Source organism: Poecilia latipinna, unplaced genomic scaffold (genome assembly GCF_001443285.1).
Source record: "Poecilia latipinna isolate Pla-1442-1.1 unplaced genomic scaffold, P_latipinna-1.0 Scaffold1222, whole genome shotgun sequence".
NCBI classification, from domain to species: domain Eukaryota; kingdom Metazoa; phylum Chordata; class Actinopteri; order Cyprinodontiformes; family Poeciliidae; genus Poecilia; species Poecilia latipinna.
In genome coordinates, this window is record NW_015113838.1 from 178305 (window position 1) to 190704 (window position 12400).

The following is a 12400-nucleotide window of genomic DNA, read 5'->3' on the forward strand; positions in this document are numbered from 1 at the left end:
AAAAAAAAATCTGTTATTTTCCAACTGGGGATTTTATTTTAGTTGAAGTTGGGGTAACTAGAAGATCTTTTGAGGAGATTTTGGTGTTTTCTCACACCTGGTTAAAAGGATTCACATGTTTAGGTTTAAATATTGTTCAGAAAGTCTTAGGGGATCCTTTTTACAGTTGGATAGATTAGGTAGCTGTTCCTCAAACCCAATTTATTTTAATTAAAATACATAAAATGCCTTGTTTGCCCTCATTGGTTTTGGATGTATAAACCACCTTAAATTTCATCGGAGACATTTATTAAACTTTTTCACATTTTGTCACTTTACAACTTTTCAACTTGCATTGTAGTACAAAAAAAAATCTGTGAGGCATGCTGTGAATTTATATTCTGCTCCTTGGGATATTATTTCCCATGGAGAATGTTAAAATGTTCAGACAATTTGAAAATTTCATTATGGACTTCAGGTGAACTCCAACTTTTGATGTTATAAACGACATCCTGGCAACCACCTCTGTTTGTACCTGTATACGCTTGACCTTTGCACTTCTGATCCTGTGTTTTTTTGTTTGGGGGGGGAGGGTTTCATTTATTTGTGTGTATTCTGTCATTGTTTGACTCTGTAGTGACTCTGCAGAAAGATGTGTGTCACAAGGGGCTATCAGATAACGTTTTATGTAACATTGTCTGTTTGCAGAGGATTATAGCCACTCATCCTCTTCACTGGACAAACAGTCTGAGCACTCAGGATATTCTTTCACCTTCCTACTGAGTCAGAGAAAATTTATCTCGTTGTTATTTTTCTAAAACGACATACATTTGATCAACGTTGTGGCTGTAAGGTAGATTTTTAGTTCAAGTTGTTATATTATTGTAGGGTTTTTGCTAAAAGTGTCATGTTTTGAGTGAGAGGTAAATCAGCATAATTAAAAGGTAATTATTTGGCAAAGGCCTCAATAAAATAACAGTAAACTTTCCATGTTTTCTCTAAAACAGGCTTGACTTAACATTAAAAAGATGTTAATTTAAACTCAATATTCAGAATTTAAGGTGTAAAATGTGTTATTTCTACTCAAAATTAAGCAGGAGAGTTTATTTTTCTATCAAATTACTCAAAGTCTGTCCACAGTAAGGTTTCCCCAACGTGACTACAGACCTTTATGATGCTGTATGCTCCGTATAACAAAAGCATTTTTGTACGTTTGAAACTACAACCACGAAGCATCAACAAACAGAGCTTTGTAGACAAATGCTTTAAAGTTTAAGATCGAACGTTGTTTTACTCAAAATTAGCTACATATTTGAACTGTCTCTGTCACCCCCTTAAAGCCAACCAACCAAACCAAAGATAAAGTGATTGGTAACCTGATTTTTAATTTTGTTTTGTTTTTCAGGCATGAACAGGCAGCAACGTTGTACCAGAACATCAGCCTGACTGAGCCCAGACTGATTCCTCAGTTTGAGAAAGTCATCATTAACTTCACCAAAGAGATCAAGCAGCAGAACTCAGAGATGGAGAACCTGGCTCTCGCCATCAAGAGGTGAGTAAAACCAGCGCACCTCGAAGTTAAACGGTCCCGTGATGGAGCACAGAATAAGCCTGTGATGGCCGTGAATCATAGCGAGCCTATTCTTTTCCAGAGCACAGGACCAAGCGTCAATGCAGCTCAGTGAGATGGAGGAGGAGATGGACCAGCGGATTCAGGCTACAGAGAGAAAAACTCGTGAGCAGGTGGGGCACGGCCTGAATTAACACATGGAAAACCTGCAACTTTCAAATGCATTCAGAAGATTACCATGTTTTGACAAGCCGGGGTAGTTGCTGTGAGCTGTTTCTGCTCCTTTCTCTGGAGTTTGTGTAAGCAGCGTGATAAGCAGGCTGCGTTTGTTCAGCTCTTCCCTCATGTCAAACAAACACGCACAGCTGTATATCAGATTACCGATCCAAACTCCGACACGCCTGCTGATCAGACGGATTTCACAACTCCGTGGATATAAAACCAGTTGGAAGGCAGATGGAGGTGCTGGGGCATGGTTTATCCTCCAGTATAAAATGATAAGGCTGCACATATTTGGGGCGATAAGACTTGTGGCATGAGGATAAAGCGACAATGTGTGTGTCGTCTGCCGGCGGGCCGCCATCAATGTGGTGCCAGATAACAGCCAGCACTTCAAATCTGGATGAGTGAGGCAATGCGACTTCAGGTGTGAGTCTGAGATTTCAGCGTCACATACAACTTATTATATCCGATTTTACTGCAGCTAATGTAAAAAGTGTAGTATAGGAAGGACGTTCTGAAAACAGGAAAACTTTAAAAAATAATGACTAAATTTCACCTTCCAGTATCTTTGAATCATCTTTTAGGTCCCATTTTATGGTTTTCTTTTGATTTTGACATTTCTCTGCACCAGATGAAGTTCTTTATTCTTTGCTATGTGGAAAAAGTGGATTCACATCCTTGAATTTGTGTCACATTTTGTGAAGTTGCAACCATCAACTTTCATGTCTATTAGGATTTTAGCAGATAAAATTAGTGTAGAATTGTGTGGCATAAACATTATGTGGTTTTAAATTGAAAACGATGCAAAGGCAGATGTTCATTTGTATCCAACTTCTCACTCTGAGGCTATCAAATAAAATCCAGTGCAAGTTACAGGCTTTAGAAACAGCTTGTTTATTAAATAGAGGTCCTTCATTTGAAGTGGGAGTACAGCAGTCCTGCGAAGGCCTTTGAGGTAAAACCTCACACAGAAAACAAGTGGAATGATAGAAAACTGGAACTACACCTCAACCTGAACCTGAACAACACCCACCATGCAGTGGGAAGTCTTTTATTCGGAAGGACAGAAAGACGCCCAGATTTCACAGGAACTCACACGGCCAATTAAAAGTATAGATCAAAGTGTGATGTGTTTGGTTTGGCCTAGTCAAAGCCCAGACCTAAACCCATCACAGAACTTGTGGCATGACTTGAAAATGTATGTGACTGAGCATGAGGCTTAAACACCTTCTGCTGTAATTGCACTGAAAGGTGGTTGGGATTTCACATGCATGCCACACTTTTCAGAATGTTGCTTTTAGGAATTGTACATTACTTTGTGTTGGTCTGTCTCACAAACCCCTAAAAAAAATACGTTGAATAAATAAGAATACTAAAATTGATCATGCTAGTTTATATTTAAAGTTTCCATTTAAACAACAAATGTATTTCTATGCTTTTAGAAATTTAGTCATCAACATTTTCTGCATCATGTATCTGAGGAAAGTCATGTAAGACCACAACAAGAGAGCAGTTTATGAATATAATATGCATTTGATTTTAAATTTCACATGATTTTATTCACTGGAATCCATTTTAAATAAATAAATAAAGAGCATTTTCTTAAAAAGAAATTCTGCCTATTGAACATAAAGTTGATCCGTGTTGGTTGAGAAGCTGCGCCGGCAGACAGCTACAGTTTAAAGTACAAATAGTTTACAAATCAGTTCTCAGAAAACTGCATTTAATTTTGAGGCCCTGATGTTAATGGGAGCCTTGGTGGCCGTCTTATCTCTGTTCCGGTGTGTTATGTAAGTGTTCTCTAGCGAAGGAGCTCCTGTTTGTTTTGTCCTAAAATAACTCATAAAATCAGAGGGCGCTCACCTGTGTTCTACCACAGTGCGATAAATGTGCAAACAGTCTGCGTCTGAGCACTCCTTGAACTTCCTGTCACTTTACGTTGGTGGTGCAGTGATAGCTTAGGGTTCATATTTAAAGAGAGAAAACTGATTTTGAAGGTAAATGTAATTTTGGATCTTGTGTGTGTGTGTTTTCTCTAGGAGAAGAAGCAAACAGAGGCTGCACTCAGTGAGTTGCGGAGGAGTTACGACACTGAAGTTTGTGAGCTTCAGTGTAAAATCCAGAGGATGCAGATGGTATTTTTGATTCTGTCTTACTGTAACACATCAGCACAGCAAGTTGCATGTTTCTGAAACAACTACGCCAATCAGGAAAATCACTGAAACACAGCAGAGATTGAAAAAAGTCACTTGCATCATCTCGTATTGATCCACTCTTTGTTGCAATCAACAAGTTGGTGTGGCGTAATCCCGACTGAGTATTTGACTGCTCTTCTTTGCTAAATGAATTAATTTAAATTAGGTGGTTTCTTGACTCTGACTCTGATCTTTCCCGTAAGCAGCTGCCAGCAGACTGATGTATGCTGCAATACCAGTGTCACTTTCACAGGCAGGCCAGTTTAACTCCACCATCATGATTAAAAAATCTAGAGTAAGAAGGAAGAATTCACATCTAAAATTTACATTTGTGGATGAACCAAATTCCTTCAGGGAAAAAACTCATAAGGTCAGACAACACAAAAATTTGGCTTTAAAACCTGAGAACGTTTAATCATCAGTCAAGCATGGTGGTGGCAGCACAAGGCTGTGGGGTATTTTATAATATATGGGCCATACTCATTTACTAGATCTGTGTTAAGACACCAACAAATTCTGCAAAGAAGGATGTGAAAACGTCTAACCAGGATCATACCAGAGCAGCAAGTGGTGGAAAAGGGGCATTCACACTAAAAGTTAGTGGGGATTTATGCAAAATATGCTTATTATAAATCCACTCAAAAAAACTAAACTTGATGCAAAATGTTAAAGGTCTGTTCAATCGGCGTATTTGAGCAAGTTTCTGCTTCTGCAAGTGAACAACGAGATGTTTCATATGGAAACTGGGCCAAAGTTTGACCAAAAAAGATCAAAAACAAAACCTGCCTCTTAAAAATTTGTTCCACCACAGTCACACTGTCTGTCTTCCCAGGAAAATGAATCTTGTGAGTAAACATGTTCATTTTCAACATTGAAAAAAGTCAAACTAACACCAAGCTGGGACTTTACAGTTGCTTTTAGTAAAATATACAAACTGCAAGGACAAATAATCCGACATCTTTGACCTTTGACAGATAGAGCAGAAGTACAAGAACATCACAGTGAAAGATGAGAGTCCAGCTTTAAAGAAGAAGATCAATGAGTTAACACTGGTGAGACCAAACACACTTTGGTTCATTCATGACGCAACATTTGTTTTGCTCTTTTTTTTATGATCTTCTGCCAATTTATTATTATTTTTTTTCTTCTTCAGGAAAACCAAAAATTAAAACAAGAGCTTCTGAAGTCTCAGACCAAAGTTGCCTGTCTGCAGAGTGAGATGGACGGATTAAAGACAGAGTTAACTGATCAAAGCATGAACTCAGAACGGTAAAAGAAACATCATTTGACATAGTTTTATTCTTCTATGTGGTGTTTAGTTTAGTTTTTTTTTTTCAATTCATTGCTGTTATTACATCAAAATGTAGAAATAGCATCCAGAGCAGGATTTCCTGTATTCTGTTCCTTGTTCTGTAGCCAAAGCAAAACAACAGTCATGTGGAAAACTTTGGCGTTTTCTGTGAAATAAAATTTAAATAAAAAGGTTGTTTCTTCTGAGAGAGGAATAAATTAGGATGGCTGCCTCACGTAATAAAACCTGTTACTTAGGTCGCTGTACCTACGTATCTCTCTCTTCACTCCTGTTGAAGTGAGAGTGAAAACCATGGCGATGTACGAAGAGCCTTGGCAACCCATCAGAAAGAAGATCATTTGTGTTCATTACTCTTTTATGAAATTCATGGACGTCTCAAAAGAGCTTTAAATTAGTCTTTTCACTGCACACAAATTACAGCGTGTCCAAAGTCATGGGCTGCACCCTCCTTTGGAGTCAACAGCAAAGACTGAAAGTGAGCGGCCAGGAAAGCGGACAGCGTAGCTTTACCTCGGCGTATTTCCCGTCGTCCAGCACAAACACTTGAGTCGTCTCAAACCTCACAACACGCCAGCTGGTAAAAATGGAGCTGAATTTTTCTGTCAAGTCTTGAATCATTTTTACTTTGCTCCAGTAACTGTTTGTTAAATTCTATAATATCTATTATTATTATTAAAAAATCTCCCATCCAGCCCTCAATAAATGTTCAGATAGGGCGAACAGGGAAAGATCGATCAGCCCAGTCCTTGAAATTAAAGAAAAGGAGAACATCTTTATGGAGGAGCTTTAATCGCATCAATTTGCCTTCCAATACGGCCTGATGCAGCACGTACATTTAAAGTTTAGATATTTCATTTGAAGGGGATAACGCTACTCCTCCAGGTGTGTAGTATTCTAACCTTTTTTTTTTTTTTTACTGAAAACTGAATTTTTTTGTTGACATATTGTTTATTGCATTAAACAAGAATATCTGTATTTAAGTTCAATAAAATTACTTCCCATCTTTCAGAAATTAGAAATGAGTTCAGACATCAACATGTGAACGTTTCTTAAAAAAAAAAAAAAAACCTGACTATTTCCTGGGGTGTCCTGATTCTTTTATGATCTGTAAAGCCCGTAAACAACCTGGAGTTTCTGTAATCAAACGGCCCCGTGTGAACAGAAGCACGGAGCCTGGGAGCTGAGGGCCCAACTCGGCCTGTAGAGTGACGCTGGTTTGGCCTCAGGAGGTTTTGTTTTGTCAGAGCCGAAACAGGATATCCTGGAGTGACTCTGTGCACACAATAACTTTCTCAGAAGGGTCGCCTAGCAACAGATGAAACAAAGTCACTGGCAGACAAACACTACTTCGCCTTCATGGATCTGCTCATCATCCTCACACAGTCGCTTCTTTATCTTACAGCTGTTACTCAGACATTGCATCAAACCTTTTATTGCGGCTTGGGGATTTCACTGCTGTAAATAAACGTCTAAACTTTATGATATATATTGCTCAAAAAAATAAAGGGAACATTTCACTTTAATTTTGTGTGTGGCTCCAAATCCAGGCCTCCAGTGGTTAATAAATTTGATTCCCATTGATGATTTTTGTGTGATTTTGTTGTCGGCACATTCAACTTTGTACAGAACAAAGTATTCAATGAGAATATTTCATTCATTCAGATCTAGGATGTGTTATTTGAGTGTTCCCTTTATTTTTTTGAGCAGTGTATATTGCACAAATGCTTTTTTTAAAGTTTGATATTTAACATGGTGTGTAGAGACTGAGGGATTTTTAGACCTTGTTTGCGTCTTGTGTTTTGCTGCAGAGACGAGGAGCTCATGAAACACTTTGCAGACGAGCGAGACATCCTGGAGAGCCAGATTGAGATTCTGCAGTAAGTCTGACATTAAAAGTAGCATAAAGGCAGGAACGTAAAAGGTGCAACCTTGACGTTCTATGTTATTTTTCTCTGAACGGACAGGACAGCCAATAGGAAGCTCCATGACAGTAACGACGGTCTAAGATCGACTCTGGAGAAAATCACAAGGGTAAAAATGCCGAAAGTGCCTCCCGTTTTCCCCCTGTGACCTTGATGTGATTCTGACAATTTGTAGGCAACAGCATGCCATTGAATTTCACTTTATTTCAAATTTAAAGTGGAACTTGCTGTTTACATAGATCTTCCATTAAATTGTGTTATTTTTGTGTTACAGTCTGGTAACGGTGGATCCCCAGGAGACATCAAGAACAGAAACAGGAGTAGAAGCATCTGCTACCCATCGCCACATGCTTTATTAGACAGGTAAAATAAAATACACAGAGGTATGTGAAGACTGATCTACATGCTGTTTTTATCATCTGTAGATTCGCTGCACAGCTGTACAGAGTCAGAAAATTAACGTGTGAGCTTAGATATGTTATGACACTTTTACTTATGTAAGCTCCAGGAAGGTTCTTCTCCTCCATCCTATCAGGAGGCAACAGACATTTTTTTAACGGATTTATTTGCATGTTCTGTGAATGTGAGTGAAGGAAATATGGCTGTCCACTTCAGCCTTCTAATCACACTGAATGAAATAATTCTGCTTTTTTGTTTTTGTAAAGCAGAGATGGACATTAGAATGAGTTATGTAGCCTGTAGGCTGTGGTGCTGCTGAACATTGGTGTTAATACAAGATTAGGATGGTAGTTATGGTGATGAGAAAAAGTCAGATTTATTTACACACCCGGGTCATCGCTATGACGTATGCATGTTACGATTAAAGCAGCAAGATAAAATAAGTACGATATAAAACAAGGTGACCTTCAGAGCAGGTCATGACTTGGCAACAGGAGCGGGCCCAGGATGGACCCTAGAGGAACTCCACATGTAAATCCCAGCTTATCCAGCCTGACAAACTCCTGTCACCAAAGTGAATGAGAACTTTTGATTTAATGTGGGTTTTCTCAGGCTTGGCCAGCGTTTGGATGATTTCCCTCTGTACCCGCGTCGGCCCAGCTGTGACACTCTGGCCCTGGCCATCTGTGACCCTGGGCTGAGGCGCAGGCACAGCAGCGAGTGCGAGGAGGACAGCCTGCCTGAGATCTACGTGGACAGCGGCATGTCCACGCTCAGAGGCTCGCATGGCGGCTACGACTGGGAGCCTGAGGTCCAGGGGCAAGATGGTGAAGAGGAAGAGAAGAAGGACAGCATACTGGGTGAAAGCTCTGACACAGAGGTCAGATAATAGAGGTTAACTCTTATATATGGTTCTGTACAAACTTCTTACCATTAAAGTCAAGCACTACAGGAATATACGTTCAAGAAAGTACACTCTACTTTCTTAATTCAGGTTCCAAAAACCTGAATTAAATGCCAGACTTTTATTCAACGTTTACATATTTTAATTTTACTGTTAAATTGCTCGGTTTGCGCGTTTCTGTCACAGCCAGCAGAGACTCAGGACGGAGAGTCGGCGATCGGGTCGGACTGCAGCTCGGTTTTGGATTGGAAGCCCACGGACTCGCTTGGTGCTGTTACGCCTTCCGCCCCGACAACAAAGAAAACCATCAGCGTCATCAGCGCTCAGGTGAGGGAGCAACGCAGAAGCTAGAAACTGCTATTTCAAGTAACTTACCAATGCAACATATGAGAAAAGTAGCAATACTTTATAATGCTTTATAATTCTCTAAAACATTTGTAAGTTTCAGATTAAAGTGTTTTTTAGAGTTTTTGCTGCAGAAATAAACATTGAAAGTTGTATTGTTCCTTAAAAATCAGAAAAAATATCCCTTACGGTCTAAAAGATGCATTTTTCTTGCTTTTTGATAATTGTTGAAATTATGATTTTTATCTGCCAAACTGCATTATTATGGGATGTGGATGCTTAGCTGAATTGCCTTTTTTATGTAGTTTTGTGTTACTCCAACCACATGTTGCATACCGTCTGATTGGTCGCTGATCAGTAAGTATGTTAAGACAAACACTATTGAATCCCTCAGAAAGAGCAGGGAAGGCGCAGCGGCGACCCATGGGACCCGGCTGTGACAACTTCGAGTCCTGACCTTTGCTGAGCGTCTTCCCTTTTTCTGGCAACCTGTTTTCCTGCTTACTAACTGTCAAAGAAAGAAATCTAGAGCCAAAAAATCCTTAAAAAGAAGCAGGGAAGTGTCACTGGTGAGACAGATGTCTGGGTTTCCCTCCTGCACACGCTTCCCTATCAGTAGAGGAGTAAAGAACAGCGGGTAGATGGATGGATGACCAGAGCTGATTGGCTCTCCGATGGTTACTGTGATGTTTGCTCTGCAGAATGACGACAAAGAAAGCGCTGACCTCGGCTACATGACTTCAGAGAAGGCCTACAGGATCGTCTTAGCCGGAGACGTGGCTGTGGGAAAATCTAGCTTCCTGCTTCGCCTCTGCAAGAACGAGTTTAAACTGAACTCCAGCACCACTCTGGGTGAGCTGGAGAAACTAAAACCTGCTCTGGGCGCTGAGAAGTATTGTATTAGAACCAGGACACCTTGATTTTAAGTTAGTTTTTGTTTTCTGTGGTCTCAGGCGTGGACTTTCAGATGAAGACACTCATTGTGGATGGAGAGCCAGTTTTATTACAATTATGGGACACTGCAGGGCAGGAGAGGTGAGTGAAAAGAAAGACACATTATACTGTCGGTGAAAAAGTTTTGTTTTCTTATGTTTTTGTGAACCTCATCTCTTCTGCTGCTGCCGTCCTCACAGGTTTCGCAGTATCGCCAAGTCCTACTTCAGGCGTGCAGATGGTGTGTTACTGTTGTACGACGTCAACTGTGAGAAAACCTTCCTGAATGTTAGAGACTGGGTGGACATGATTGAGGTAACACACTGGTTTGCTTCGCTGCTGTTTCCAGACATTTTCACATTGAGCCAACTCACAAAACTTGTTTAATCCTGCAGCTGATGTGTGCAATAAGTTCATTTAAATGTAAAACTAAGTGGTCCTACATGTTTCTCTCTTCCTATTTGCAGCTGATGTGTAAGTTTTTGATGGACGGCATGTATTTGGTGTGCTTTGCTGTCCTGTGAACTTTGAGTTTTGCATGCTGGTCTTTGCTTGTGGAGTGATGTCGGTGAAAAGAAAATAGAAATATGTCCATTCAGTGTTGCACTGTGTTGAAATCTTAACAAGCCTACTACACCTTTTCTAAATTTTCATGATCTGCACCATGACATCAATTGTTATTTCTTTCCCAGGATGTGTCCCATGATGATATTCCCATCATGCTTGTGGGTAACAAGTGCGATCTTCGGCAAGATGGAGATAAATCTGTTCCTACCAGCTACGGGCAAAAGCTTGCAATGGTAGATACAAACAAAAGTATTTTATTACACTTAGCTCGTGACAAATCTCAATGAACCAGGTTTTACTTTATTTTTGAATCCATTCATTTATTTGTCTGTTGATACAATTGTATTTATCACAATATGCATGTATTACAGTTAAGCCCAAAACTATTTAATCTAAAGATTAGGGAGATGGCAAAGGGGTCTTCCGACCTCAAAAACTTGGAGCCTTTTACCTGAGACAAATCATCAAGATACCAGTGGAAATGTGCAGAAAGTTGATGCAGAAACCTTTCTGTTAGGTTTTTTCATTTAGGTACAGATAAACATGTCAGGAATAATGCTTTATGGGATGGTAACGAGTTATCTAATTAATACAATCTTTTTATAATCTATATTCAAATCCTTTTTGTCTATTTAATGTTCAGACTGGAAGTAAATAGAAACAAATACTTCATAATAAATCATAACATTGTATTTCTGCCTCCGTCCACCAGACATACAACACTCTGTTCTGTGAAACCAGCGCCAAAGACGGCTCCAACATCCTGGAGGCCGTGCTGCACCTGGCCAGGTGAGGCGCTGCCTGTTTCTTATCCAGGTTTATTTTAATTCATTTATGTCCTCCCTAATCCATAAATGTTTTGAAGGCTTAAAACTTAAAATGCAACAGATTGCTGTTAATTGAATGACTCAACAATGTCACTAGAGGCTCTTTTGCATGTGGAAACTTGTAAATGTATTTTTTATTTATTTATTTTTGCATCTGGCAGGTTGGTAATAAAGCAGGACACCTTTGAGGAGAAACGCTATCAGTCGCTGACCAGTTTAAATGCTCCCAAGAATAAACCAAAGCTCTCCTGCTGCACCTGATCCAATGCTCCAGAGCTGCACCTCCTCATCTGCCTTAACGTGGAGGATACAAGGAGCAGAAATTTAACAAAACAGCAACACATAAATAATTGTTGGGGGGAAAAAAAATCAACAACCAGAACTGTTTTATTTATAAACAAAGTGGCAAAAAGAAGAGAGATAAGATCCAGCCGCTTCAGGAAGTTTGAGTTATTGCCGACTTTTTCTCTCTGACTGATAATTTCATTGTTTTTTGTGCTGTTATCGATACTTTACAGGACGTATTTATGAATTGTTTGCCATTCAAACATTTTTCTTAGAGAAAAAATGAATCATAATACTAAAACTGGGAAAGTAAAGTTAAAGGGAGTGAATATAATGAAGTGATGTGAAAATAACATAAGAGGTGCAATCGGTCGGTTTATGTGTCGCATTTGTACTGGTGGAAAAAGATACGAAGAGTATTGATGATGAGAATTGAGGTATATTTAAGCAGTAAATGTCCATGATGGTTTCAGGTGCAATGTCCCAACCCACTTTCTAAACAATACCAAGCAGTGTTACATTTTTGTTGTTATAAAGTTTCTACTTGTTTATTTCAGCTCACAAATGCTATTAAGTTCAAGATGTTCTCTAAATAATAAATAAATAAGAGAGTAGAACAGTGTATAGACTGTTATTTTTAAGAACAATTTTAATGCAATAAAGGAATTATTGCATTATTTCGGTTTTCTATGCCAAAAAGGCAACAAAGGTGGGATTTTGAGTAAAGAGCCTGTGAGTGTGAAATATCTAAAACACAAATAGCCTCAAGATGGGGGGCTTTTTTTTTTTTTAAAGCTGTTACAATTTTACATTTATTTAATGATTAAATAATAGATTATAAATTAAACAGAAACACTAAACTGTCAGTGTTGTCTGGACTGGAGGGTCTGAATAGTGACCAGCAAAGAGAAATGAGGCTGAAAGAGTTTTGGAGAAAAGA

The 12400-nt window shown here is 39.2% G+C and overlaps 1 protein-coding gene across 2 annotated transcripts in view; it reads left to right on the plus strand.

The window, feature by feature from the left end:
• rasef (RAS and EF-hand domain containing) overlaps positions 1-12135 on the plus strand; it is a 20557-nt gene extending 8422 nt beyond the window's left edge. The window contains exons 3-18 of one of the 2 annotated variants that reach the window (XM_015053993.1): positions 1385-1531; positions 1632-1722; positions 3811-3906; positions 4941-5018; positions 5120-5235; positions 7087-7155; positions 7243-7309; positions 7475-7563; positions 8212-8479; positions 8690-8830; positions 9550-9700; positions 9802-9883; positions 9982-10096; positions 10474-10581; positions 11061-11137; positions 11337-12135. In XM_015053993.1, the coding sequence (XP_014909479.1) occupies positions 1385-1531; positions 1632-1722; positions 3811-3906; positions 4941-5018; positions 5120-5235; positions 7087-7155; positions 7243-7309; positions 7475-7563; positions 8212-8479; positions 8690-8830; positions 9550-9700; positions 9802-9883; positions 9982-10096; positions 10474-10581; positions 11061-11137; positions 11337-11436 (1795 nt within the window). In that variant the 3' untranslated portion in view covers positions 11437-12135. Of the gene's footprint in view, positions 1-1384; positions 1532-1631; positions 1723-3810; positions 3907-4940; positions 5019-5119; positions 5236-7086; positions 7156-7242; positions 7310-7474; positions 7564-8211; positions 8480-8689; positions 8831-9549; positions 9701-9801; positions 9884-9981; positions 10097-10176; positions 10184-10473; positions 10582-11060; positions 11138-11336 lie in introns of those variants that run through there. The other variant, XM_015053994.1, reaches the window with a different exon arrangement.
• Positions 12136-12400: the final 265 nt, after the last annotated feature.